Source organism: Durio zibethinus, chromosome 21, assembly GCF_047325235.1.
Source record: "Durio zibethinus cultivar Kanyao isolate XHJ-2024 chromosome 21, ASM4732523v1, whole genome shotgun sequence".
NCBI classification, from domain to species: Eukaryota; Viridiplantae; Streptophyta; class Magnoliopsida; order Malvales; family Malvaceae; genus Durio; species Durio zibethinus.
This window is the reverse complement of record NC_143182.1, coordinates 5,387,069-5,414,734: the sequence shown is the minus strand read 5'-3', so window position 1 is coordinate 5,414,734 and position 27,666 is coordinate 5,387,069. Positions and strand designations below refer to the sequence as shown.

The following is a 27,666-nucleotide window of genomic DNA, read 5'->3' as shown; positions in this document are numbered from 1 at the left end:
CTGTTGAAATCTAAATCCATAATTAATTGGACTTCAATCCGACAACACAGGCTTCTTCTTTTAATTTAAGTGTTAAAGTGTTGGGCCCAAAAACTGTTAAAGAAATGATGATTTTATTTTTGAAACATTTGGATTGAAAAAGCAGGCTATAGCCATGACAAATGAGACGATATAAAAGAAATATAAAAAGATCAATTTAAATCAATACAAAAAATTGATACGATTTAAATTTGACAAAAAATTATATATAAATTTAATAAAAATAAAAAAAAATATTTTTTCAAATTAATTTGTTGACATAAATTATAATATAGTAATTTTCGTGTATTTGACATAAAAAGATATGATAAAATATAAGAATCATGAAATCTAAGTAAATTCTAATGTGACTCATTCTAGACATCCTTAATAACATACACTAATCTAGAGATAAATCATATCTATGAATTTATACATGGTAAAATATCAATATACATAAACTAATGCTCCTATATTCTGAAGTATCATTCTACGTCTCCCACTTTTCCAAAAATTTTCATTAGTACTTGCTTTTTTCTTCAAATCTGATTTTTTTTTCTTCAAATTCCTAAACCACATCTTGTAAATCTCAATAAATCCATCAATCCAAAATTCAATATTAATATTATGCAAACAATAGCTGCCTATTTTTATCGTAAACAATCGCTCATATATCTCAATTATTTCAACTTATTTACGGTCAAGCAGTTTGAACCTCTACGATGAGGTTCCGGTATCATGTTTCATGCGCATAAAATTCAGAGAATCCTCTACCTTGAGGAAAGAATGTTGCCCAGAGTCGGCAAACGGTGGAATGAGACTTGATGGATTCATGATATACACTACAAACGGCTTGAGTGCTTTCCTCCAAACAGCTGCAAAGAACATTTTCCATTGCCATATAGTAGTAAATTGAAAATATTAGGATTTACCATCATTGGCTATACATTTGTTGTCAAGGAGAACCATATCAACCTCAAACAGAGAGCACAGTAGCCTCATAACCCAGATTCAGGACTCTGCCAAGCAAAACAAACCTTTCCTCTTTAATGAAGGATCGAGGGGAAGGACTAAGATCATTCTTGACAGGCAAGATAAAGGGGTTTGCTATGCGTCTGCTAATAGTTCATAAACCTGTTCCTCGGGTTCCAATTCCACAGAGCTAAAATCAAGGTCCTTCTTCAATCCCCTCTCTTTCATATATGCTCTCACTTTCTCAGCATCATCCCATCTCCCCATATCTGCATACAAATTGGACAACACAACATAGCAAGCACTATTATCTGGCTCCGACTCCACAGTTTTCTTAGCAGCAATCTCACTCAATTCCAAATTTCCATGAGTTCTACAACCAGCCAGCAATGATCCCCATATGGAACTCGTAGGCTCAAAAGGCATTTCCTGGATAAATCTAAAAGCATCATCAAGACATCCTATACATGCCAAGAGCTCAATTATACATGCATAATGTTTTACACCAGGCAAAAATCCATACCTCCCTTCAACTAGAAAACTGAATATTTTTCGACCCGTATCAACCAAACCCCAATGACTGCAAGCAGAAAGCACTCCAACTAAAGTTACATCATCAATCTTAAACCCTTCTTGTTCCATCCTATTAAACCACCAAAACGCCTGTTCCCCATTTTTAGCTAAAGCTAGACCGTTAATAATTGCACTCCATGTAAAATTATTCTTTTCTTTCATGCTAAGGAAAACTTTCAACCCTTCTTCAATCCTTCCACATTTTCCATACATATTGATCAGAGCAGTCCCTCAAATCAAATCCAATTCCCACCCTTTTTTCCTTATAAAATCATGAATACAAACCCCCATTTCAATAGCACCAAAACTACCACAGGCACCCAATGCATTTACCATGGTTACCCTATTAGGTAACACACCTGCATATTGCATTTGCTCAAAAGCAATCAAAGCATCATTATATCTTCCAACATTTCTAAACCCAGTAATCAAAATAGTCCACGAAACGACATCTTTGTTATGCATTTCATCAAACACTTGGCGACAGAAACCCATTTCACCAGACGATGCATAGAGATACATTAGGGAATTTTGTACATAAATGTCATAGGAATGACCCAATTTTATGACATGGGTCTGAACCATTTTGCCTTTTTGGAGCTGATGGAAGTCGGCTAATGACTTTAGAAGGAAAGGTAAGGCGTAGTTATTGGGCAAAACTAAGGCGTTTTGCATGTGGGTATATAAAGAAAAAGGGGGATCTGGGGTTTTAGAATGGGAGAAAGCTCTAAAGAGGGAATTGTAAATGAAGATGTGAGCGAGTGTTTTTGACAGAACGAGGAGGGAGTGGGCTTTGTTTAAAAGGCCTAAAGAGTTGCAGGAATTGATGAAATGGTGAGCTATGAATTGGTTTTTGAGGAGGTTTCTGATAATGAATTGGGCTTGGATCTGATGAATGTGAGAAGGAGAAGTGGACGCGTTTACTAAGTGAACTATTCTGTTTGAATACGATGCCATGACTGAAGCGGTAGTTTCAGAGAGGAAAGTCAATGGTAGGGTACGACAACAGTAAAATATTTTTTATTTTTATTTTTAAATTTTTATATTATATTCATTCTTATATTTATATTAAATAAATATTTTAAATTTACTTTTATCCTCATTCTTATAAATAACTCTTATATCCGTAAGTTTTATAAAAGTAAAAATAAAAATTTATTCTTTTAGTTTTTTAATTTTTATCTTATATATTTAAGTACTATTTTATAAATATGTATTAATATATATTTTTCAATAAAAATATATTAATTTTAATTAATTTAAAATAATAATTTATATTATTTAATAAAAATTTTATTTATTAAATACATATAAATATATATAAAGTATGGTTACAAGACGGATGTTATATTATCCATCTTTATTTTTGTATCTAATAAAAATTTAAAATTATACATATCTTTATCTTTATATTTACAATATAATACTCGTTCACATTACATTCGGATAAAAAAAAAAGATTATTTATTAGATATGAGTAAAATTGATATTCTAGTTTTTGATTAATATTTTTGTTTTGGTGGTAAAGAAAATTAATTAAAACCCAACCAAATGAAAAGAAAAAAAAAAAAAAAAAAACTCAAACTATATATATGTAGACACCTATCTATATCCGATATCAACCATTAATTTTTAATGTTATAATTATTTATAACATACCATATTATTATATTATATTATTATAATAATCATGGTATAGTATATCATAATATAATGTATTGTAGGATAGTATATTGTATTATATTACATCATAGTATGGTATATTATATATATTTTTTTAATTTTTTCTTTCTTTCTTTTTCATTATAATTTGCATTTAAATAAATAAATCAAAATTTCGAATTGGCCATATCAAAATCTCATTAACATAGTCAAAAGTTTTTAATGTAGAATTAAGTCATAATAACTAATGAATTCAATTGGGATCAAATTAGAGGCCTAAGATTATGCTTGGACAAAATGTAATCCCAATATTCAAGCATTGATTGATTCTATCAAATCCCTAAAATTTCTACTAAATGGAGCCTATAAATTAGCCACAATTTGACTTATAAGATATTTTTATAGTGTGTATATATATATGTGTGTGTGAAACTTTTGTTATTTTATTCCTTTTCCCTTTTGTTGAAAATATAAAATTTTTAGAATTAATCAAAGTATCTTTTATATTTAATATTTAAGGGCGAACTTGTTTACACTTATTAAAATTAAATATGTATTAAATATAAATTATAGAGTAAAAATCAACTTACATGATTGTAAAACTTTTTAGTTTTACAATTATTTTAATCAATGATTTTAATTGATATAAAAATGAGATTAAATCATTTTTTTCTTGTTTTTATTTGTTTCTAGCATCACTTATGTTTATTGAAATCAAATATGGAAAAAAAAATATAAAACTAAAAAAATTTATACTAGTATAAGTAAAACTTTCCTTATAAATATGAATTCAATTTTTGGGAGCAAAATTATAATTTTTTTACTTGTTTACACTTATTAAATTTTATTAAGAACTTTCTCCTCCTGTTATGTACATGATTAATAACATCTCTTTATAATAAAGTTCGTATAATATAGTCAGGTTAGGTTTAACTTTGTAAGCAAGCATTTTTTTTTTGAGTAAAAATCTCAAAAATTTTAGAATTTATTGAAGGTAAGTAAAAAATATAAACGTCTTTTTAAAAAAAAAATATGTTTATATAATATTGTATTATCCAAACTATTACTCAGGCGATAAATTAATGATAGAGAAAGAGAAGGGACTATACTGCAATAATAATACATGGCCAAACAGTAATTTCCCCTTTCTTTCCCTTTACTTCGGTAAATTTTTTTTAGAAAAAATATCAGTTATACCAATTTAAATTAAAATTAGTTTTATATTCTGAAACTGGCTTTGCATTTAAGGAGTTTTAAGTTTGCCCCTGGGTTAAGCAAGAAAAGGAAATAATTGAAGAAAAAGAAAAGGACGGATATTGGTATAATGTGGCCAGAGCCCAACACAACTAATCATCATAGGATCCAAAGAAAGGATCACCCCGCGTTCAGGGTAGGGGAGTGGATGGCCCACTACGCCACCACTAAGGGAAGGCAGATTAATAATTTAATACCTAGAAACCAGAATTTTCTTTCACGTTCCCCCATTTTATAATTTTTTTCAAAAGAAATAATCAATATATTGATAAAAAATTTTGTATTTCATAAATTAATAAGATGAGATATATTAAAAAAGTAAATAATTTAATTAAAAAATGATATAAGTTGATTTTTTTAATTCGATTTATAAAATTAAAAAATTTTATTGATATTTCGTTATATAATTTTTTATGATTTTTATTTGTAAAATACATATCTGCACTTTTTCCAAATACCAAATAAGGGGTCGGTTGGTTCATTAAAAAAGATAAACCTAACGAGAATTGTCGGCCCAATATAACCAAACACCAATAATGATAAAGAAACTAACTTGTCTACGAAGTATTTCTTAAAGAATACTATTATATTCCTTTAACCAACAGTTCAGCCAATCTTGTCATGGCTGGCGGCTGGCTGTCTAAAGTCAATTGGTTTGGTGCTCCTTCAAGCGGCCAAAACCCCACAAATAATAGGAAAATGCTACTACACCTAACATAGCTTTTCAAGGAAGAATCCAAGCTGTCATGAGATTTTTAAGTAATTTGATTGTTATGGTCATTCACTTTGGAGATTTTACTATTGTTGTAATTGTCGGTTTATAAGTAATTTAGTTGACCACGAACAGGTCTAATCAAAAAATCAGATCCATACAGCACCCAAAAAGCATACAACTACTTCACATCGAAAATTAATATAAGAAAATATTCAGTACGTAAAAAAGGTGCATAGGATTTTTCCAGGAACTTCCGGTTGATTCCTATTTTGTTCTTGTGAGCGCTGGGGATTGTGACACAAGCTAAGTACAAAGGTTGACATCTAGTGGTGGAGATTTGGGATTTTTCCAAGATGTTAACTTTGTGCATGTGGTTGGAGCTTTAAAAAAATAAAAATAAACTTAAAGGCTGAACTTTGAAGAATCTGAATGAAAACAGGAAGAAAAATAATAAAAGTAAATAACTAAAGCACCGGCTTTTGATTGGAGGTGTTATTTGTTAAATGGGCTGTAGTAATTTTTTACTTTGGAGCATTCTGGAATGACGGAAAGGCAAGTGTTGTGAGGGAGGCAAGGTTGGTTTCGAGCCTTAAATGCTTGGGAAGATTTCTCCTTCTACCTTACGTATTTTATGCATAAAAAGCTTCTTTGCTAAGAAACCCACAAAATATTTCTCATCTTTTGCAGTTCTTGATCAAGTTAGAGTCGTCGAACAACAATGGCGGTCATCAAATTACATGGAAGCCCTTTGTCAACAGCTACTCAGAGGGCTCTTACGTGCATTTACGAGAAAGAGGTTGAATTTCATTTTGTTCCTGTAAACATGGGAGCTGGTGAACATAAATCGGAAAACTACCTTTCTCTCAATGTAAGTATATATTCCAGATCTCTCCTCTATTTTAACTTAAAAGGTATTACAGGACAGAAGATTTAGCGCCTGTTTCATAAATCGCTTGTCTGATAGTAGAACTTGCTCTGCAGAAAAAATCCACCTCACTTTAACCCTTCTTTTCTCATTTTGGATGGGATTTCCCTCAACGACTCAACTATTTTTATTACTATTAATCCATGTTTCCCAAAACCCTTTTGTGAGAGTACCGTGAATCTAGCTAATATTTCTCATCCGGTTGATGCAGCCATTTGGTCAAGTTCCAGCTTTTGAAGAAGGGGACTTTAAGCTCTTTGGTAAAGTTTTATGAGCGAAACCCTTAAATTGTTAGTAGTTCTACAACTATTATCTATATGTAGCTAACCCCATCAAGCTCTGCACTTTTAAAATGCAGAATCAAGGGCAATCACCCAATATGTTGCCCATGAATACACCGATAAGGGTACCCAACTGTTATTGCCTGGCTCTAATAAGAGTAAGGCAGTCTTAGAAATGTGGAAGGAGGTAGAAGCCCACCAGTTTGATCCTGCATCTTCAAAGCTAGCCTGGGAGCTGGCTTTCAAGCCATTTTTGGGCATGGCTACTGACACTGGAGTTGTGGAGGAAAATGAAGCTAAGCTTGCCAAAGTTCTAGATGTCTATGAGACTCGATTGACTCAGTCAAAGTACTTGGCATGTGACTATTTCACCTTGGCAGATTTGCATCACCTCCCCAACATTCATTATTTGTTGGGGACCCCGGCCAAGAAGCTGTTCGATTCGCGTCCCCATGCTAGCGCTTGGGTAGCTGACATCACGGCTAGGCCAGCTTGGTCCAAGGTCCTGGCAATGCTAAAACAGTAAGGACTTGGCACCTTCCAAGCTATTAGCATGCAACGAATAATACCGGGTGTAATCTTTTGAATTTAATTTGGTTTCAGTGTTGTCCTTGGGTCTTACTATCATTCTCGGGGAAAAAATATGAAAATAAAAGATTTCAGTGTTTGTCTTCAGTCTCCAATATGGAGATTTATGCCGCGGCATCCTCTTGTGTTTATCCTTTGGGTGTCAGACTTCAATCTTCAAGTTGAAGGTATTGAGCTTGTGTTCCATCTATTGTTTAATGCAGCAACAATTCGCCTGGGCTGTTGAATATGGTGTCTTCAATGATTTCATACATTCGTTGGAGCGTTATTACGTGATTCCAACTCTTCAACCGGTTTCTTTCTTTTAATTGTTCTATACTATTTGGATTTGGAAAACTGCTGTAGGTGCACAGGTTGTGCAGATAAAATATAGCTTAACCTTCTGAGAACTAGTCTGTTAGTATTGACAAACACATCAACCAAAAAGCAGAGCGCGGGAAAGGATAATCCTCCATTAATGGGAAGGATGGGAGTTGATAAAATCTCACGATACAGTTGGAAGGAATTATTGTGGTAATAATTAAATTAATAAACCCCATGTAAAAAGATGATCAGAACGGTCCAAGATACAACATCCCCTTTAGGCAATTCATAAAAGCTATGCTACACGATCTCGCTTCGCCACGAAAACGGTTAGTGGACATGGATGGAATTAAAACGTCCCACTTTTGTGGCATTATAGTCAATTGACTGCTCCAGTTTGAGCTCGTGCAAATCAGCTAGTGACTTGGGCAATTTGGGAAAATTAGAGAAAGCGAAACAATGGGTTTGTTATTGAGCCGGTGGCACGGGCTTTAATAGGCAGGAGAGGGCAACGATATGGGCTTTGATTCGAGAAGCCAGGAGAATCGACAGTCACTTAGGCCGTGGCGCTCTTGAAGGATTTCTTTGGGCCTTGGATTTTGGTGAATGGAAGGGCATTGACGCTGCCGATGTAACATAATTCGGCATAAACAAATAAAACTCAAATTTTGTTAAAAAAAAAAAATCAAAGTTATCAATTAAATATTCATGGTTATATAATTAAAATTTCTTGTAAATACCTGAATTTTTCCGAATCATTGGAATAGATTACATCTAAATCATGAATAATCCAATTCATTTTCATGTGTTTTCAGGTCTAATTTAAGTTCAGAGAAAAAAAAAAAGAGAATAGAGTTTATCTGCCTTGGCTTTTTATGCAAAAATCGAAATGTAAAGATAGAAAAGATCCATGTGGAGACAATAAAGACCTGTACCCAAACAGAAGACAGTAAAGACAGCATGGGGGTCATCATCTTCACATCTATATGATAATACTAGCTCCACTACTTTTGAGTTGGCATCTTTTGACCCTTCAATTCAATGAAGATAATAACGACGATATTTAATTTGATCTCAAATCCTAGTCTCATTAATTATTTCTCAATCATATCATTGGGGAAAGATTTTTTTTTTTTTTTTAGAAAGTAAGTAACATGTGCTCCCTTATTATATATTTATGTGAATATTGGGGCACTATTTTCCCGCAATCGAGCTACGTCCCAGCGTTGCCTCTCTAGACATAACTGTCAGGCAGTTAACTTGTCGATCAAATTATACTTGGGCAATCAATCATGGGAGTCCTCAAAGTACATGGAAACCCTTTCTCAACAGCTACGATGAGGGTTATTTCAGTCCTTTAAGGAGAAAGGGCTCGGATTCGACTTGGTTCCTGTTAAGTTGGGTGCTGCTGAACATAAAAAGGAATCTTTTCTTTCCCTCGGCGTAAGTAAATGAAATAATTAACAGCTCTTACCACGTTTTATTTTTTCTCTTTCTCGGGTACCGGAAATGTATTTGTAAACATTTGTAGAACAGTGAAATAGCTTGTTTACTATAATGTCTTGTACTTTAATTTCTGTGTCATGTCCTTACAGCTTCAGTTTGGAGATCTTATGCTTCTTTTTTTTTTAATGCTATGTTTGGAGCTTATTAGCATGGAATAAATTCGTCGAATAAATTATAATCAGAAACATTGTTGAAATCTAAATCCATAATTAATTCGACCTCAATCCTACAACACGGGCTTCCTCTTTTAATTTAAGTGTAAAAATGTTGGGCCCAAAAACTGTTAAAGAAATGATGATTTTATTTTTGATACATTTGGATTGAAAAAGCAGGCTATAGCCATGACAAATGAGACAATATAAAATTAATATAAAAGAAATATAAGATCAATTTAAATCAATACAAAAAATTGATACGATTTAAATTTGACAAAAATTATATATAAATTTAATAAAAAAATATATATTTTTTCAAATTAATTTGTTGACATAAATTATAATATAATAATTTTTGTGTATTTGACATAAAAAGATATGATAAAATATAAGAATCATGAAATCTAAGTAAATTCTAATGTGACTCATTCTAGACATCCTTAATAACATACACTAATCTATGAATTTATACACGGCAAAATATCAACATACATAAACTAATGCTCCTATATTCTGAAGTATCATTCTACGTCTCTCACTTTTACCAAAAATTTTCATTAGTACTTGCTTTTTTCTTCAAATCTGATTTTTTTTTTCTTCAAATTCCTAAACCACATCTTGTAAATCTCAATAAATCCATCAATCCAAAATTCAATATTAATATTATGTAAACAACAGGTGCCTATTTTTATTGTAAACGATCGCTCATGAATCTCAATTATTTCAACTTATTTACGGTCAAGCAGTTTGAACCTCTACGGTGAGGTTCCGGTATCATGTTTCATGCGCATAAAATTCAGAGAATCCTCTACCTTGAGGAAATAATGTTGCTCAGAGTCAGCAGACGGTCGAATGAGACATGATGGATTCATGATATACGGTACAAACGTTTTGAGTGCTTTCCTCCAAACAGCGGCAAAGAACATTGTCCATTGCCATATAGTTGTAAATTGAGCATATTAGGATTTACCATCCTTGGCTATACATTTGTTGTCATGGAGAAGAATATCAAACTCAAACAGAGAGCACAGTAGCCTCATAACCCAGATTCAGGACTCCGCCAAGCAAAACAAACCTTTCCTCCTTAATGGAGGATCGAAGGAGAGGACTAAAATCATTCTTGACAGGCAAGTTAAAGGGGTTTGCTATGCGTCTGCTAATAGTTCATAAACCTGTTCCTGTGGTTCCAATTCCACAGAGCTAAAACCAAGGTCCTTCTTCAATCCCCTCTCTTTCATCAATGCTCTCACTTTCTCAGCATCATCCCATCTCCCCATAGCTGCATATAAATTGGACAACACAACATAGCAAGCACTATTATCTGGCTCCGACTCCACAATTTTCTTAGCAGCAATCTCACTCATTTCCAAATTTCCATGAGTTCTACAACCAGCCAGCAATGATCCCCATATGGAACTCGTAGGCTCAAAAGGCATTTCCTGGATAAATCTAAAAGCATCATCAAGACATCCTACACGTGCCAAGAGATCAATTATACACGCATAATGTTTTACACCAGGCAAAAATCCATACCTCCCTTCAACTAGAAAACTGAATATTTTTCGACCCATATCAATCAAACCCCAATGACTGCAAGCAGAAAGCACTCCAACTAAAGTTACATCATCAATCTTAAACCCTTCTTGTTCCATCCTATTAAACCACCAAAACGCCTGCTCCCCATTTTTAGCTAAAGCTAGACCGTTAATAACTGCACTCCATGTAAAATTATTCTTTTCTTTCATGCTATGGAAAACTTTCAACCCTTCTTCAATCCTCCCACATTTTCCATACATATCGATCAAAGCAGTCCCTAAAATCAAATCCAATTCCCACCCTTTTTTCCTTATAAAATCATGAATACAAACCCCCATTTCAATAGCACCAAAACTACCACAGGCACCCAATGCATTTACCATGGTTACCCTATTAGGTAACACCCCTGCATATTGCATTTGCTCAAAAGCAATCAAAGCATCATTATATCTTCTAACATTTCTAAACCCAGTAATCAAAATAGTCCACGAAACGACATCTTTGTTATGCATTTCATCAAACACTTGGCGACAGAAACCCATTTCACCAGACGATGCATAGAGATTCATTAGGGAATTTTGTACATAAATGTCATACGAATGACCCAATTTTATGACATGGGTCTGAACCATTTGGCCTTTTTGGAGCTGATGGAAGTCGGCTAATGACTTTAGAAGGAAAGGGAAGGTGTAGTTATTGGGCAAAACTAAGGCGTTTTGCATGTGGGTATATAAAGAAAATGGGAGATTTGGGGTTTTAGAGTGGGAGAAAGCTCTAAAGAGGGAATTGTAAATGAAGATGTGAGCGGGTGTTTTTGAAAGGATGAGGTGGGAGTGGGCTTCGTTTAAAAGGCCTAAAGAGTTGCAGGAATTGATGAAATGGTGAGCTATGAATTGGTTTTTGAGGAGGTTTCGGACAACGAATTGGGCTTGGATCTGATGAATGTGAGAAGGAGAAGTGGACGCGTTTAGTAAGTGAACTATTCTGTTTGAATACGATGACATGACTGAAGCGGTAGTTTCAGAGAGGAAAGTCAATGGTAGGGTACGATAAGAGTAAAATATATATTTTTTATTTTTAAAATTTTGTGTTATATATATTCTCGTATTTATATTTAATAAATATTTTAAATTTAAATTTAAATTTATTATTAATATTTAATAAATATAGATAATTTTCTTATCATAATTTTTTAAAAAATAAAAATAAAAATTTATTTTTTAATTTTTATCTTATATATTTAAATATTTTTTTATAAATATGTACTAATATATATTTTTTAATTAAAATATATTAATTTTAATTAATTTAAAATAATAATTTTATATTATTTAATAAAAAATTTATTTATTAAATACATGCAAATGAATATAAGATATGAACACGAGATAAGTGCTATATTACTCATTCTTATCTTCTTATTAAATAAAAATTTAAAATTATGTCAATCTCTATATTTATACTTACAATATAATATTTATTTATATTTTCATTTGGATAAAAAGAAGTTTTTACAATGGATATGAGTAAAATTAACATCTCTAATTTTAGGTTAATATTTCTGTTTGGGTGACCAAGAAAATTAATTAAAATCCAACCAAATGAACTCAAATATATATATATATATTATATTATATTATATTATATTATATTATATTGACTGTGAATTGATTTGAAAAACCAACAAAAACCTGATTCGACCATAAAAGAAACCAAGGTTAAGTAAACAGTCGATTTAGTTAATTCACTTGTAAAAATTGTAAAAGCGATTTAACTTATTTAGTCTTAGGATAAAATCGAACCGACCGAATTATACAACAAAATCGAGAAAATCAAACCGACTTAACCCATTTGGTCTCAGTCGATTTTCTTGATTTAGTTGGTTTTGATATACTGTTTATCATTTTATCAGTTGCCTTCAATACAAAGAAAATTCAATGCAGAAGAGAGGTGAGAAGAAAAAATTTAGGTTTATGTCATCTACCTTGTGTACGCAGTATGAATTGATTAAACATGAGTGTTTTCCCATCATTCTTCATCATTATCGCATTGTTAGTGCATTTAAGAATACAATTAAACTTGATTATTGAAAGCAAAGCTACTAATACTTATTTCACAGGACTAAAAAAGTATAATTTTGCTCAACATAAAAGGAATAGACCCAACTCCCTTTGATCTTTTTGAATTCCTATCCATGATCAACTGCACATTTCTCACCTGAAAATGACAAAGGGAAACAAAAGTAAGAGATCAAACAAAAAATAATAGCCTCAAAAACTTAAATATATAGGGGGATTCCAGACTTTCAAGCTTCATGATGAAACACCAATCAAGGGGTGTCAACAAGATTGTATTCTTTAATACATGTGCTTTTAACTCACCCCACATATATAGTATGTTGAGATACTAGAAATCATAATACTACTAGTAACTAAAGGCAAAGTAATATATATTACAAGAGGAAGCCGATGTATCTCAATATTATCCGTTCATATCCTTCTAAACATTGTTTTATGCATCAACTTCTAGCTATTATCATAAACTTATAAAAACGCAAATGAATTTGAAGAAATATTATAGATAATGCAAAATGGGATTGCTACAAATTACATACTAAAAATTTAAAAAATGAGTGTTATAATGGAAATAAACCTAGTATTTTAAATGTACCCTCAAATTTTCAAATTCAAGCCATTGAATTTTTCCCAAACCAACTAATGTGGAATCCTGGCATACTTACAACCTTCACATAAGAAATAAAATAACAAAGTTAAACCTAGCTAACCTTACTTGCTTTTGAAAAGAATTCATAGACATCTCTCTGGTTGCTTTTAGAGGCATTTGTCATCAACCAATTCAAGGTGAACAGTAATTCAACATTAGCGCAAAAGAAAAAAAAAATGCATGTTTGAACACACATAAGTTTAACATTGATGCTAAATAATCCTTAGAAGATGAAAGCAAAAAGTGCAATGCATCTAATTGGTAAGCAAAAACAGTTATCTGGTCCCTCTCAGGATCAGTTTCAGGCTCCACTACTTCTTTCTTCACCTTAAATCTCCTACAACATCCATATTCATTAGATAATTTAGAATATCACCAAAACCACTTCATATGAAAAATGTCCATCCAAATCGCATAATAGTTCTATAACTCAAAATGATGCATACAACAAACCCTTTAGTCCATATCACAAGGTTCAAGTCTTCCAAATTCCATCTATCCAAGTCCAACGCCAAATGTTGAAAAAGTCTTTACCCTTCACAACGATCAATTTGCAAAGACTCTTATCTCAAATTTGAATCCTACAAGATCAAATGTGATAAAATACTTTAGAGTTTAGGCTCAAACTCATTTTGGACATGTGATTTTTGTTTCTTTATGGCCTATATACCTCTGTCTTAGGGCTAAGCAACCAAATTTTGTTTTCTCCTTCTTGTTGGTGCCAGAAATTGGTATTATTTCATATATAAATGGAATAAAAAGGACAAGGATAATGTATTAGGCTTTTAGATCCAGTGATTATAGTTTAAAGCTTGATAATGTCAAATACAAAAGGAAAATCTTATAATTATCATACTATTAACATTACTAGCAGCACTCTGCAATGTAAATGAAATTGAGTAAATATTGCCTTTCGATTTTTCAAATAGACACATATGCTTGGTTATTATAATCCTCATTTGAGTTAAAAGAAAATGAAGAGAAAATGCCTGAAAATAATTAGAAATCTCAGAAAGGAAAGGATCTTACCTTAATGATGAACAGCTGACTTGAGTTGTAGAAAAGAGCAGGAACAAAGCTTCAAACCGATTATTGTTTGTTGGAGACGAAAGAGAAAGCAAATCTATAGATGAAGACTAATATCCTTTTGTCGGAAGTGAGAGGTGAGAGGACAGAGGAGAAAGAGAGGTGAGGTATGGCATTTGGATGATTGTCGTTGATCGTTGGTTGAGGTGTGCGACGTCAAGATCGAGTAGGGCAACGGCAAGGGCTAGGGCCTGTGAGAGACAGAGAGTGCAAGGGCGAAGACGATGGTCTGAGGGAGAAAGAGTCCAAGAGAAATTCGATTTTGATAAAATATATAATTAAAATATAAAATATTAATAATATTTTATCAGATATTTCGGTCGGTTCAATTTTGAATATTAAGACTGAAAACTGACTGCGAATATCAAATAAACCGAACCATCAACAGATTTAGTTTATTTAATCGAAAAAATCAAAATCGATTTAATTTATCTACCGATTTTTTGTCAATTTTTTTGGTAGAAACCGATTAATGCTCAGCCCTAATTAGGAAACTTTCAAAGGGCAGGAAAAGAAGTTCTAAAACCGTGAATTGATTTCCCACATTTCTTTTTCTTATTTCGCTTTTGGTCGCTGGTTTATAGCAGTGTTTTGGACTGAGAACGGACCGGGAAGCAGTCGTAGCGGGAATTCTAACCACAGGTAGAGTGCGTATTCAAGCTCATTTCTCAGAAACCAAACAAGTATAATAAGACAAAAAAGGCCTGCTTTGCGCATCCGGGGAATCGAACCCCGGTCAGTACCGTGGGAGGGTACTATGATACCTCTACACCAGATGCGCATTGCCACCTTTGTTCATTAGTTTCATCTTCAAAAGACAATATAAGGCCTTTATTTATTTTGTATACGGCGAAGGAAACAGGAGACTTGTCAAAGGACTGAAGCAGGGAAGAAAGAAGTTGAGTGAAAATGGGGATGGTAGGGCTAACCGGAGGGATTGCATTAGGGAAGAGTACAGTCTCTTCCATGTTCAAGCACAACAACATTCCCGTCGTGGATGCTGACGTCATCGCTCGTGTACTCTTCCTTTTCTTTGCTTCGTTCTCTTTTTTTTTTCCCTTTTTTGCCCACCACCTGTTTGATGAAACCAAAGATTACATTTTTAACTAGTACTATTAGTTTTGGTTTTGCAGGATGTGTTGAAGAAGGGCACCGGCGGTTACAAAAAGGTGGTTGCCGCATTTGGGCCGGACATTTTACAAGATGATGGACAAGTCAATCGTTTGAAATTGGGCCGAACGTCAACTCCTTAATCGGTAAAATTTTCTATAATTTTCTTTTTTTAATTTAATTTTTTAGTCAGCTTAATATTTGGAATAGCTTTAAAGACGGTGTTTCTCTGTACTTATTCTGGTAGTTTACTAGTCATGGAGGTCGGAATTTTTCCTTCAAAATGCAAAATTTAATCCACTTTTTATTGTAAAATTTGGTCTTCTTTAAGTTGCTTATATACATGGTTTTCTCAACTACTCCCTTATGGCGCTGATGTTATAGCCAATTGATATCATGATCACCTAGGAGATTGCTTTTAACGATTTAAAGGCAGTTGGAAGTTATATTGCCTTCTTATCCTTAAGTCGTGCTGGTCAAACTCTGTTTCTTAGATGTTTAATTTCACCTAGGCTAAATGTCGGAAATGTAGTGTCTTTTATGCCCGGAGCCTGGAGGTTACCTGCACGGAGGCTTGATTATGTATCATCATCATTTACCTTGTCATGAAGTTGCGGATTGTATTGAATTCAAATTTTGGTTAATTTTCTTCTTGTAGGTTTTTGGCTCTCTATATATCTTATGGCATTTTTTAGAAATTCTAGAGCTACGGATAAAAGGTCATAAGGTAATCGTTCTTGACATTCCATTATTGTTTGAGGCCAAGATGGATAAGTGGACAAAACCCATTGTTGTTGTCTGGGTAGATCCTGAAACACAGCTTCGACGACTTATGGAAAGAGATAAATCAACAGAGGAGGATGCCAAAAATAGGATAAATGCTCAGATGTCTCTAGATTTGAAGAGGAGCCGAGCAGACATAGTGATAGATAACACTGGGTCACTTCAGGACTTGCAGGAAAGGTTCAGGGAGGTACTGTTGCAGGTCAAAGGGCCCTTGACATGGACTGAATTCTGGCTTTCAAGGGAGGGAGCCTTGTCAGCTCTTCTTGGTGTGATGATAGGTGTTCTTGCAGGCAATAAAATTTTTGGTAATTTATAGGTACCACTATCACCACCAACTTGTGGCTTCAAACTTGTCTATTCTTGATGACAGGAAGTGATATTGTTGTAGTTTTACATGACAGCAAATAAGATGAATGGCACTTATTCCTTGCCAATTTTATGCATAAGAATTCACTACTGCACCTTTTACTTAAGGTTGTAGAATGTAGTTGGTTTTCTTTTGGTTGCTCACACCTAAATATTGAAGGGGCTTTTTGTGTAACAGAATGATTTTTTTACCAAGAAACTAATTGTTACTCTCAAACTTTCTGTTTAAATTTCTCTGTATGAATAATCATTTATTACTTTTCAATCTGACAATGTTGTCACTGAGACCAAGGACAGTGGATGTAAGGTTGAACTTGGTTCTGAGGATTTGCATGCTCCAGAAAGGATTGGTAAGGAATTTTTTTTTCCTTTTAATATTTTAGGACAACGGAAGTGGATACTCGTTTATTGCTAATGCAGCCTTATTGTGTTCACACCAGGCTGAAGAGATTTCATTGATTGTGGTGGAAAAGTATTTCAGCTTGCTTGGTTCCATAATTCTCCAGGGGCACTGATATTTTACTTGCTATTAACTCATGCACAGTGCATCCTTGGCTGCAGATTACTTTCTAAGATTGATTGTGTAAGTTTCTTTTTCCCCCTGATAGGGGAATGTGATTCATCTGTTTTTGCTTCAATAACATACTCGAATTTTAGTATCTTGCAGTTAACTTGTTGATCAAATTAGAGTTGGGCAATCAATCATGGGAGTCCTCAAAGTACATGGAAACCCTTTCTCAACATCTACGATGAGGGTTCTTTCAGTCCTCAAGGAGAAAAGGCTTGAATTAGACTTGGTTCCTGTTAAGTTGGGTGCTGCTGAACATAAAAAGGAATCTTTTCTTTCCCTCAGTGTAAGTAAATGAAATAATTAACAGCTCTTACAACGTTTAATTTTCTCTCTTTCTCTGGTACTGGAAATGTATTGGTAAACATTTCGTGTTATTTAAATGCATATTAAAACTTAAAGATTTATTTGTGTACAATAAAAATATAAAAATTTATTTAAATAAAATAATAAATGTTTTTTAAAAAATTATTATTTTAACCAAGAAATTAGAGATTGGGATTTTGGCCCCAAACTACAGCTTGATATATTTGATGGCCATTTGTAGAACAGCGAAGTAGCTTATTTAATATAATATCTTGTACTTTAATTTCTGTGTCAAGTCCTTACAGCTTCAGTTTGGAGATGTTATGCTTCTATATGTATATATATATGAATGCTCTTTTTGGAGCTTAAAATCAGAAAAACTGTGGAAATCTAAATCCATAAGTAATTGGACTTCAACCCTACTGCACAGGCCCAATGTTACTTTTCTTCTTTTAATTTAAGGGTTACAGTGTTGGGCCCCAAAACTGTTTAAGATATGATGATTTTATTTTTAATATATTTGGATTGGGAAAGCACGGTATAAACTTAGACGTGACAAATAATACAAAAGAAAAAAAATCTATTTAAATCAAAATATAAAATCGATATAATTTAAAATTGATAAAAATTATATATGAATTTAATAAAAATTAAAAAATATATTTTAAATTTAATTTATTGATACGAGATGTGATAATTTTTATATTTTATATGTATTTGACATAAAAAAATACGTTAGAATATATGAATTATCAAATTTAAGTAAATTATGATGTAACTCATTCTAGACATCCTTAAAGATTCACTAATCTATACATAAATCATATTTATGAATTTATACTTGGTAAAATATCAATATACATAAAGTAATACTCATGTATTGTGAAGTATCATTCAACGTTTCCAATTTTTACCATAAATTTTCATTAGTATTTTTTTTTCTTCAAATCCCTAGACCACATCTTGTAAATCTCAATAAATACATCAATACAAAATTCAATATGAATATCATGTAAGCAATAGGTGCCTATTTTGATTGTAAACAATAGCTCAAGAATCTCAATTATTTCAACTTATTAACGTTCAAGCAGTCTGAAGCTCTACGGTGAGGTTCGAGTATCACGTTTCATGCGCATAAAATTCAGGGAATCCTTTGCCTTGAGGAGATAATGTTGCTCAGAGTGGGCAGACGGTCGAATGAGACGTGATGGATTCATGATATTCACTACAAACGGCTTGAGTGCATTCCTCCAAAACAGCTGCGAAGAATATTGTCCATTGCCATATAGTCGTAAATTGAACAGATTAGGATTTACCATCCTTGGCTATACATTTGTTGTCATGGAGAAGCATATCAACCTTAAACGGAAAGCACAGTAGCCTCATAACCCAGATTCAGGACTCCGCCCAAGCAAAGCAAACGTTTACTCCTTTATGAAGGATCGAAGGGGAGTAAGATCATTCTAGACAATTGACAGGCATGTTAAGGGGTTTGCTGTGCGTCTGCTAATAGTTCATAAACCTGTTCCTGGGGTTCCGATTCCACAGAGCTAAAACCAAGGTCCTTCTTCAATCCCCTCTCTTTCATCAATGCTCTCACTTTCTCAGCATCATCCCATCTCCCCATAGCTGCATACAAGTTGGACAACACAACATAGTAAGCGCTATTTTCCGGCTCCAACTCCACAAGTTTCTTAGCAGCAATCTCACTCAATTCCAAATTTCCATGAGTTCTACAACCAGCCAGCAATGATCCCCATATGGACCTCGTAGGCTCAAAAGGCATTTCCTGGATAAATCTAAAAGCATCATCAAGACATCCTACACGTGCCAAGAGATCAATTATACATGCATAATGTTTTACACCAGGCAAAAATCCATACCTCCCTTCAACTAGAAAACTGAATATTTTTCGACCTGTATCAACCAAACCCGAATGACTGCAAGCGGAAAGCACTCCAACTAAAGTTACATCATCAATCTTAAACCCTTCTCGTTCCATCCTATTAAACCACCAAACCGCCTGCTCCCCATTTTTAGCTAAAGCTAGACCGTTAATAACTGCATTCCATGTAAAATTATTCTTTTCTTTCATGCTATGGAAAACTCTCAACCCTTCTTCAATCCTTCCACATTTTGCATACATATCGATCAAAGCAGTCCCTAAAATCATATCCAATTCCCACCCCTTTTTCCTTATAAAATCATGAATCCAAACCCCCATTTCAATAGCACCAAAACTACCACAGGCACCCAATGCATTCACCATAGTTACCCTATTAGGTAACACACCAGCATATTGCATTTGCTCAAATGCAATCAAAGCATCATCATATCTTTTAACATTTCTAAACCCAGTAATCAAAATAGTCCACGAAACAACATCTTTGTTATGCATTTCATCAAACACTTGGCGACAGAAACCCATTTCACCAGACGATCCATAGAGATTCATTAGGGAATTTTGTACATAAATGTCATGGAAATGACCCAATTTTATGACATGGGTCTGAACCATTTGGCCTTTCTGGAGCTGGTGGAAGTCGGCTAATGACTTTAGAAGGAAAGGGAAGGTGTAGTTATTGGGCAAAACGAAGGCGTTTTGCATGTGGGTATATAAAGAAAAAGGGAGATCTGGGGTTTTAGAGTGGGAGAAAGCTCTAAAGAGGGAATTGTAAATGAAGATGTGAGCGGGAGGTTTTGAAAGGACGAGGATGGCGTGGGCTTCATTTAAAAGGCCTAAAGAGTTGCAGGAATTGATGAAATGGTGAGCTATGAAGTGGTTTTTGAGGAGATTTCGGAGAATGAATTGGGCTTGGATCTGATGAATGTGAGAAGGAGAAGTGGAGGCGTTTATCAAGTGAAGGATTCTGTTTGAATACGATGCCATTGTTTCAGGTTAATGTTTCTGTTTTGGTGGCCGAGAAAATTAATTAAAACCCAACCAAAGGAAAATGAAAAAAAAAAAAAAAAGAAAACCAACTACACATATTAGCTGTGAATTGATTTAAAAAAACAGCAAAGTACTGAATCGACCACAAAGGAAACTTTCAATGGGCAGGGCAAAAAGTTCTAAAACCGTGAATTGATCTCCCACTTTTGTTTTTCTTATTTCGCTTTTGGTCGCTGGTTTCTAGCAGTGTTAGGACAGAACGGAACTGCAAGCGGTCGTAGCGGGAATTCCACCGTAGGTAGAATGCGTATTCGAGTTCATTTCCAAGAAACCAAACAACAAAGTACTATAAAAACAAAAAAAAGTCTAATAAAAAATTGTGCACCCGGGGAATCGAAACCCCGTCAGTCCCGTGGGAGGATACAATTATACAACAAAACCAGATCAGCACAGCGTTAATAACCCGTTAAGTTCTAACTTGAAAAAGCAACTTTACGTCATCTTTATTATTATTAACAGGGAAGTTAGACCGCGAAGGAAACAGGAGACTCATCAAAGGACTGAAGCAGGGAGGAAAGAGGTTGAGTGAAAATGAGGATAGTAGGGCTAACCGGAGGGATTGCATCAGGGAAGACTACAGTCTTTTCCATGTTCAAGTACAACAACATTCCCGTTGTCGATGCTGACGTCATCGCTCGTGTACTCTTCCATTTCTTCACTTCATTATTTTATTTTCGTTTTCTTTTTTGCCCACCACCTGTTCGACGAAGTCAAAGATTACATTTTTAACTAGTACTATTAGTTCTGGTTTTGCAGGATGTGTTGAAGAAGGGCACCGGCGGGTACAAACCGGCGGGTACAAAAAGGTGGTTGCCGCATTTGGGCCGGACATTTTTCAAGATGATGGACAAGTCGATCGTTTGAAATTGGGCCGAATCGTCTTCTCTGATGCCTCCAAACGTCAACTCCTTAATCGGTAAATTTTCTATAATTTTCGTTTTTTTTTTTTTTTTTTTGGTCAGCTTAGTATTTGGAATAGCTTTAAAGACGTTGTTTCTCTATACTTTTTCTGGTAGTCTACTAGTCATGGAGGTTGGAATTTTGCCTTCAAAATGCAAAATATGATCCAATTTTTAGTGTAAAATTTGGTCTTCTTTTAAGTTGCTTATATACATGGTTTTCTCAACTACTCCCTTATGGCGCTGATGTTATAGCAAATTGATATCATGATCACCTAGGAGATTGCTTTTAACTATTTAAAGGCAATTGGAATTTATGTTGCCCTCTTATCCGTAAGTCGTGCTGGTCAAATTCTATTTCTTAGATGTTTCATTTTACCCAGGCTAAATGTCGGGAATGTAGTGTCCATTATGCCCAGAGCCTGGAGGTTATCTGCACGGAGGCTAGATTATGTATCATCATTTACCTTGTCATGAAGTTGCGGATTATATTGATTTCAAATTTTGGTTAATTTTCTTCTTGTAGGTTATTGGCTCCCTATATATCTTATGGCATCTTTGTAGAAATTCTGCAGCTATGGATAAAAGGTCATAAGGTAATCGTTCTTGACATCCCATTATTGTTTGAGGCCAAGATGGATAAGTGGACAAAACCCATTGTTATTGTCTGGGTAGATCCTGAAACACAGCTTCGACGACTTATGGAAAGAGATAAATCGACAGAGGAGGATGCCAAAAATAGGATAAATGCTCAGATGTCTCTAGATTTGAAGAGGAGCCAAGCAGACATAGTGATAGATAACACTGGATCACTTCAGGACTTGCAGGAAAGGTTCAGGGAGGTACTCTTGCAGGTCAAAAGGCCCTTGACATGGACTGAATTCTGGCTTTCAAGGGAGGGAGCCTTGTCAGCTCTTCTTGGTGTGGTAATAGGTGTTCTTGCAGGCAAGAGAATTTTTAGTAATTTATAGGTGCTACAATCACCACCAACTTGTGGTTTCAAACTTGTCTATTCTTGATGACAGGAAGTGATATCGTTGTAGTTTTACATGACAGCAAATAAGATGAATGGCACTTATTCCTTGCCAATTTTATGCATGAGAATTCACTACTGCACCTTTTACTTAAGGTTGTAGAATGTAGTTGATTTTCTTTTGATTGCTTACTTGTAAATATTGAAGTGGCTTTTTGTGTAACAGAATGATTTTTATACCAAGAAACTAAGAGTTACTCTCAAACTTTCTGTTTAAATTTCTTTGTATGAATAATCATTTATTACTTTTAGATGTGAATGACAATATTGTCACTGAGACCAAGGACAACTGATGTAAGGTTGAACTTGTTTCTAAGGATTTGCATACTCTAGAAGGGATTGGTAAGGAATTTTTTTTTCCTTTTAATATTTTAGGACCATGGAAGTAGATACTTGTTTGTTGCTGATGCAGCCTTAATGGGTTCACACCAGGCTGAAGAGATTTCATTGATTGTAGTGGAAAAGTATTTCAGCTTGCTTGGTTCCATAATTCTCCAGGGGCACTGGTATTTTGCTTGCTATTAACTCATGCACAATGCATCCTTGGCTGCAGATTACTTTCTAAGATTGATTGTGTAAGTTTCTCTATCCCCATGATAAGTGAATGTGATTCATCTGTTTTTACTTCAATAACATACTCGAATTTTACTACTACATTTTTGAATTGCCTTGTTTTATGATTTGATTGTTCTCTACTTTTGCATTGGTCGTCCCTGATAGTCCTTAATTGAGTTATACTTCCCAATTTTAATATGCTTCACAATTTACTGCCTTGACTTATCCTATTGCTTCATTTGGTCAAGTTGAATACTAAAACTTTTAGCAATGTGACTTTTTCCAGTTTTTCTTTACCATGAGTGGTCCACTCCTGAGATAAGTCCCCCTCAGTGAGGTTGTGTACCGCAATAAGGTTACTGTTGCCATCAGATTTTATTGATTTCTTCTTTTGAGATTCGGATGACAGACTTTAAACATTTTCCTTTTGCATTAGTTATGTACAAGGGACATAAAAGCAAGTACTATTTTGAGTGCCAAGTGTTCTCACAAATCACACTACCCATAAAATTCAGGCAGAGCCATTGGCTTAAACAAAGTGGGAGATTAGGTTTTATTAGAGAATTGGGTGCTGATTTAGAAAGTCCATGAAAGTTTCTTGTCCTCATTTTTGAGATAATATATACCAAGTGCCAATTGCTTAGTGAAGGTTGTTTTCTTTTTATTTCCATATAGAGATGTGTTACTAGAAAGCATAACCAGTTAAAAAGTTGCTTGTAGTGGATTAGTTCAGAGCTGGCAAGTTTGCAATGGCTATATAATTTATTCTGTAGATAACTTTGTTAATTCCTTTTTCTATTAAGTATATTTTCATGTTGAAAGCATGAAGTAGACGAATTGAGAGATCATCTTTGTATTGTTACGCTCTGGGCTTTTCATTGAGATGTCTGACATAAATGAGAATAATAACTAATAGTTTAAATTATCAAGACAGAAATGGGAAAAGGGAGGGAACACCTGTTGTTTTATGTCTGGGTTTATGATCTGAGTAATTTGTGGCATGTGAAATAAACGTGTCTGGCAGATTGTTGGACAATATAAATACGTGTTGGGAGGGAGATGGCAAATCATAATGGTCCCTGCCAACCGGCCGCCTATGAGAAAGCAGTAGATATTTATATATGTATATTTATATGTGAGGTTTTAACTACCCTTTCTGGGTCATTAACCGTATGAATTCGGTGGTATTTAAAGACTAAACACAGTTAACAGGGGATTATATTGGTGTCTAATAAGATTAATTGGGTCAATTTATTTCATGTTGAAGAGACTTACAAATCAAATATGAATCAAGTCATAGCCAGTGGTTTTATTATGGTAGTCGGAGATGGTGAAGTGCCATGAATTAGAAGATTGACTCATCAGAATCAGAATTAATTGAAATGATGATAATTCAAATTTGGTAGTTCCAAGACTATAATAATTGGTACGGTGAAAGGGGGGGGGGGGGGGGGGGGTTTCTTCAATTGGATTTGCTGTGATAAAAGTTGGATGTTTAGGTTTGGAAGGGGGTAAAACGAGATTAGGATTATGTCCTGTCCCAGCCTTTTGGAAAGAAAGTTGCTCAATTATTTATTACTATACTATTAAACTTTTGCTTCTTTCTGGCAGAAGTCTAAAATCCATAGAAAGTGAAGTAAAAAGTAAATTCACCAAGGAATTAATTTTCTAAACCGACAAAAACAAACTGTTTGCAAGGATGCAATATTGTGATTTTGTTATTACCTATCAAAAAGCACAGCCAGTAATTTGCCAAAAGTCATTAGCCACTCTTAATTTGGCTGTTTAAGGTTTAAAACAGTGCTAATTAAGTAATCAATCTGAGCCAGGCAACAGAAGTTAAGTAAGCCATAGAAAATAGAGAGTCACGTGATTAAGCTCGTGAGCATGCAATTCACACCAAATATTGCATTGTGTATTGCTTTTCTCTAGTACTACTACTTTTTTTTTAAACTCCCAATCTTTCTCATTTTCTTCTATAAAGGCGTTCGCCCACCATCTATCGACACTCCTGTCCTTTCTCTCTCTCTCTCTCTCTCTCTGAGATGGCAACTAAAGCAGCTGATCAAGGTGCTTCTGGAGCACTGAAGTATAAGGTGAGACATATATATCTACAAAATATTTCTTCCTTCGCCGATTTCTGGTACACCAACACTGCCTTATTTGTTTAATATTTTCTATATTAGTTGACTCCCGTCTTTACTGTTTTATAGACATGGGTTTTGAAAGTATTCATCCATTGTGAAGGCTGCAAGAAGAAAGTCAAGAAAGTTCTTCAAGCAATTGATGGTATATATGTATTATATTATATATTGCTCGTATAAATAATTTTTTTTTTTTGGTTACATCAGGAGGGCAAAGCTATATGTCCTTACCTATTAAGTATTACTAATTAATAACAAAATTAATGAAAGTTCTCTTAAGTTTTTCACGTTATTAATCTTTTCTTTCAGGTGTTTATGAGACGACCATAGATTCACAACAGCACAAGGTGACAGTTACTGGCAGCGTGGATGCAGAAACGCTCATCAAGAAGCTGACCAAGTCAAGAAAATACGTTGAGCTTTGGCCGGAAAAGAAAGAGAAAAAGCCTGGAAAACCGAAGAACAATGAGAAACAAAAAGACGAGGAAGAAGCTGGTGATAATCATGACCCAAACAATAACTCAGCAGAGAATCCTGAATTAGCCGCTGCCAAAAATGGTGGTGCGGGTGGTGTTAAAGGTTCTGCTAGAGATGACCAGCCTCCAACAGGGGACCAAATGGGAGGTGAAAGCGAGGAACCAGACACTGCCGAAAGTTCTGGAGGTGGTAGTAATGGAGCTAAAAAGAAGAAAAAGAAAGGGCAGAAAGGCAACCCTGGTCCCAATGGTGATGCATCCGGCGACACTCTATTACCTCTGGCCCATCCAGACCAGGCCCCACCTATGACATCAATCAATCTAAGCCCTCCAAATCAGCCTATGTATCCATTCTCACATATGTGCTATGGACCTCCATTGTATGGAGTAAGTCATAACACCACTTATCCTAGCTCAGGCTCCTCATTTTATACCCCTACCGTCCTTTTTAATGAAAACGGACCACCAGCTCCACCGTCTGATCCAATCGAAAAAATCAATGAAGATGATTATTACGATTATGATGATGAACAAGGTGGCTGCTCGATCATGTGAACGAGACATTGAAGAAAAGGAGTACATGTTTATGTTAGTATTATAAGGTGTACCGTTTAATGGAGAGGGGATAGGAAGGATTAATTTTGGAAGATGCAAACAAAAAGCAAAAAAAAAAAAAAAAAAAACTACAGTACACTATTTCGCTAGGAAAAAAAAAAGTGGGTTTTACTTTTTATTGGGGTTTGGATGGTTTTTATATATAGTTGTACAGACTAGGTTGTCGTTATCTAGCTTCTCCGTAATTTGCTACTGTTTTTTGGGTCTCGTTCAGCGCAGGGGTTTAATTCAGGCTTTTAGGGGTTTGGTATTTGCTTATTGTAGGACCTCAAAATCTCTCCCTTTCCCTCTTTCTTATGAGTAAAGAAGATTTTTTTTTTGTTTAATGTTGGTCCCTCTCTTCCTATACCTCATTTTCTCATTAATTAAAGCGGAAAAAGACTGAATTGAAGATTTTCGATTTCTTTTTATTGGACTTTCTTTATAAAAAAAAAAAAAACAAAAAACTTCTTTTAAAATACATGAAGCAGCAACTGTGATGAAGACTAGTGCCGGTATATCTTTGGAAGTGCATTTTTCTTTGGTTAAAGCATCTTCCTATTGTATGCATGCCTTTTGCTTTCAACATGGAGGCATATTAGCAGATTCCCACTTCTCCCAGAGGAAAAAAAGCTTGTTTAATTGCTAGACTTTGAAATCAAAACTTTAGAAGTACTGCTACAATTCTTAGGGACGTTTTATAGGAATTGACTGTTTAATCGATTAATTAATTTATGTTGAAGATTGTGATAAATTGTCAATACATATTACCTTTTTTACTTTTTTTTTTTAATCTTTTGGACTAGATTGGGAATCAAATTTAAGATTTTTAACTCTGACATCCATTCAGTATCACTAAACTATCTGTTCTTTATTTATCCACCCAAAATTTCAGTTAAGCCAATCAAACCCTAAAAACCATGTTTAAATTTGGATTATACCATACATAACAAGAATAAAAGTAAGTAAAGTGTGAAAAGCAGCTTTCACCAACTATTTGAAATAAGTTTTTGCTTCAATTATGAAAAGGAGAAAGGGAGAACCTGAAACCCCAATCATAACTTTCTAAATGGTTATATAGCAGATCTCATATCCCCACTATCTTACCTTTTTTATCTGAAGCAGAATATTCATGGTGAGTTATACTTTCTTTTCATATCTTGGAAGGAAAATTGGGGAATAATACAATGTATATGCTTATACTTTCCTCTCCCGACTGGTTCAAACTCCATACCATCCCTGCAAACATATGACTGATTTGCTCTTTGCTCACATGAATGCAAACTGCGATATAATCTTGAATCATATCCACATGATTCACAAGCTTCAACACCACATCTTTTTTCCTTTAATGTTTGATAAATTAAAGATATCGTAAGATTAACCGAAAGGACAAAATAAAGATCTTGTAAGATTTTCGACGTGAAAGCAGAAATAGAAATGAACTGGGACGCTAATGTATAGGACAGTTCATAATAACAAAGGAGAAATCAGTGCAAAGGGTATCTAGGTCAAAAGCAGACACATTTCATAGATTTGTTCTTTCTCTCACCGACCAAATGAGACGCCTTTCTCTTT

The 27,666-nt window shown here is 34.3% G+C and overlaps 6 protein-coding genes, 1 long non-coding RNA gene, 1 other non-coding gene and 2 pseudogenes across 12 annotated transcripts; 4 read left to right on the top strand and 6 right to left on the bottom strand.

The window, feature by feature from the left end:
* Positions 1-344: 344 nt before the first annotated feature.
* LOC149512798 (pentatricopeptide repeat-containing protein At4g02750-like) lies at positions 345-1,776 on the bottom strand. The gene has a single exon (XM_089751070.1). The coding sequence runs from the start codon at positions 1,774-1,776 to the stop codon at positions 1,126-1,128; it is 651 nt and encodes a 216-aa protein (XP_089607196.1). The 3' UTR covers positions 345-1,125.
* On the bottom strand, positions 522-2,520 carry LOC111305097 (pentatricopeptide repeat-containing protein At2g33760-like). The gene has a single exon (XM_089751069.1). It carries the CDS (start codon positions 2,518-2,520, stop codon positions 1,795-1,797), a length of 726 nt encoding a protein of 241 aa, XP_089607195.1. The 3' UTR covers positions 522-1,794.
* A 3,109-nt stretch (positions 2,521-5,629) lies between these two features.
* LOC111305098 (glutathione S-transferase F6-like) lies at positions 5,630-7,215 on the top strand. Its single transcript, XM_022902292.2, has 4 exons — positions 5,630-5,769; positions 5,882-6,062; positions 6,331-6,379; positions 6,478-7,215. The coding sequence occupies exons 2-4, from the start codon at positions 5,913-5,915 to the stop codon at positions 6,924-6,926; spliced, it is 648 nt and encodes a 215-aa protein (XP_022758027.1). The 5' UTR covers positions 5,630-5,769; positions 5,882-5,912; the 3' UTR covers positions 6,927-7,215.
* Positions 7,216-9,615: 2,400 nt separating this feature from the next.
* On the bottom strand, positions 9,616-11,529 carry LOC111306063 (pentatricopeptide repeat-containing protein At2g02980, chloroplastic-like). The gene has a single exon (XM_022903965.2). It carries the CDS (start codon positions 11,490-11,492, stop codon positions 10,098-10,100), a length of 1,395 nt encoding a protein of 464 aa, XP_022759700.2. The 5' UTR covers positions 11,493-11,529; the 3' UTR covers positions 9,616-10,097.
* A 962-nt stretch (positions 11,530-12,491) lies between these two features.
* Positions 12,492-15,051, bottom strand: LOC111305096 (uncharacterized). Of its 3 annotated transcripts, none has more exons than XR_016331165.1 (3): positions 14,242-15,051; positions 13,666-13,793; positions 12,492-13,231 (listed from the first exon to the last, which is right to left on the bottom strand). It is a non-coding gene; the product is annotated as an uncharacterized LOC111305096 (long non-coding RNA). The 3 variants fall into 3 exon arrangements; XR_002691940.2 differs by having other exon boundaries at positions 12,492-12,705; positions 13,659-13,793; positions 14,242-14,990; XR_002691939.2 differs by having other exon boundaries at positions 12,492-12,705; positions 14,242-14,951.
* TRNAG-CCC (transfer RNA glycine (anticodon CCC)) lies at positions 15,009-15,079 on the bottom strand. The gene has a single exon. It is a non-coding gene; the product is annotated as a tRNA-Gly (tRNA).
* Positions 15,080-15,081: 2 nt separating this feature from the next.
* On the top strand, positions 15,082-17,532 carry LOC111305095 (dephospho-CoA kinase-like; annotated as a pseudogene). Its single transcript, XR_016331163.1, has 5 exons — positions 15,082-15,315; positions 15,432-15,554; positions 16,067-16,910; positions 17,001-17,143; positions 17,228-17,532. The product of XR_016331163.1 is annotated as a dephospho-CoA kinase-like (transcript).
* A 715-nt stretch (positions 17,533-18,247) lies between these two features.
* On the bottom strand, positions 18,248-20,324 carry LOC111305093 (pentatricopeptide repeat-containing protein At2g22410, mitochondrial-like). The gene has a single exon (XM_022902289.2). The coding sequence runs from the start codon at positions 20,322-20,324 to the stop codon at positions 18,918-18,920; it is 1,407 nt and encodes a 468-aa protein (XP_022758024.1). The 3' UTR covers positions 18,248-18,917.
* A 324-nt stretch (positions 20,325-20,648) lies between these two features.
* LOC111305094 (dephospho-CoA kinase-like) lies at positions 20,649-22,537 on the top strand (annotated as a pseudogene). Its single transcript, XR_016331162.1, has 3 exons — positions 20,649-21,026; positions 21,144-21,303; positions 21,813-22,537. The product of XR_016331162.1 is annotated as a dephospho-CoA kinase-like (transcript).
* A 113-nt stretch (positions 22,538-22,650) lies between these two features.
* On the top strand, positions 22,651-26,421 carry LOC111306062 (uncharacterized). Its single transcript, XM_022903964.2, has 4 exons — positions 22,651-22,894; positions 24,859-24,970; positions 25,088-25,163; positions 25,328-26,421. The coding sequence occupies exons 1-4, from the start codon at positions 22,848-22,850 to the stop codon at positions 26,047-26,049; spliced, it is 957 nt and encodes a 318-aa protein (XP_022759699.2). The 5' UTR covers positions 22,651-22,847; the 3' UTR covers positions 26,050-26,421.
* Positions 26,422-27,666: the final 1,245 nt, after the last annotated feature.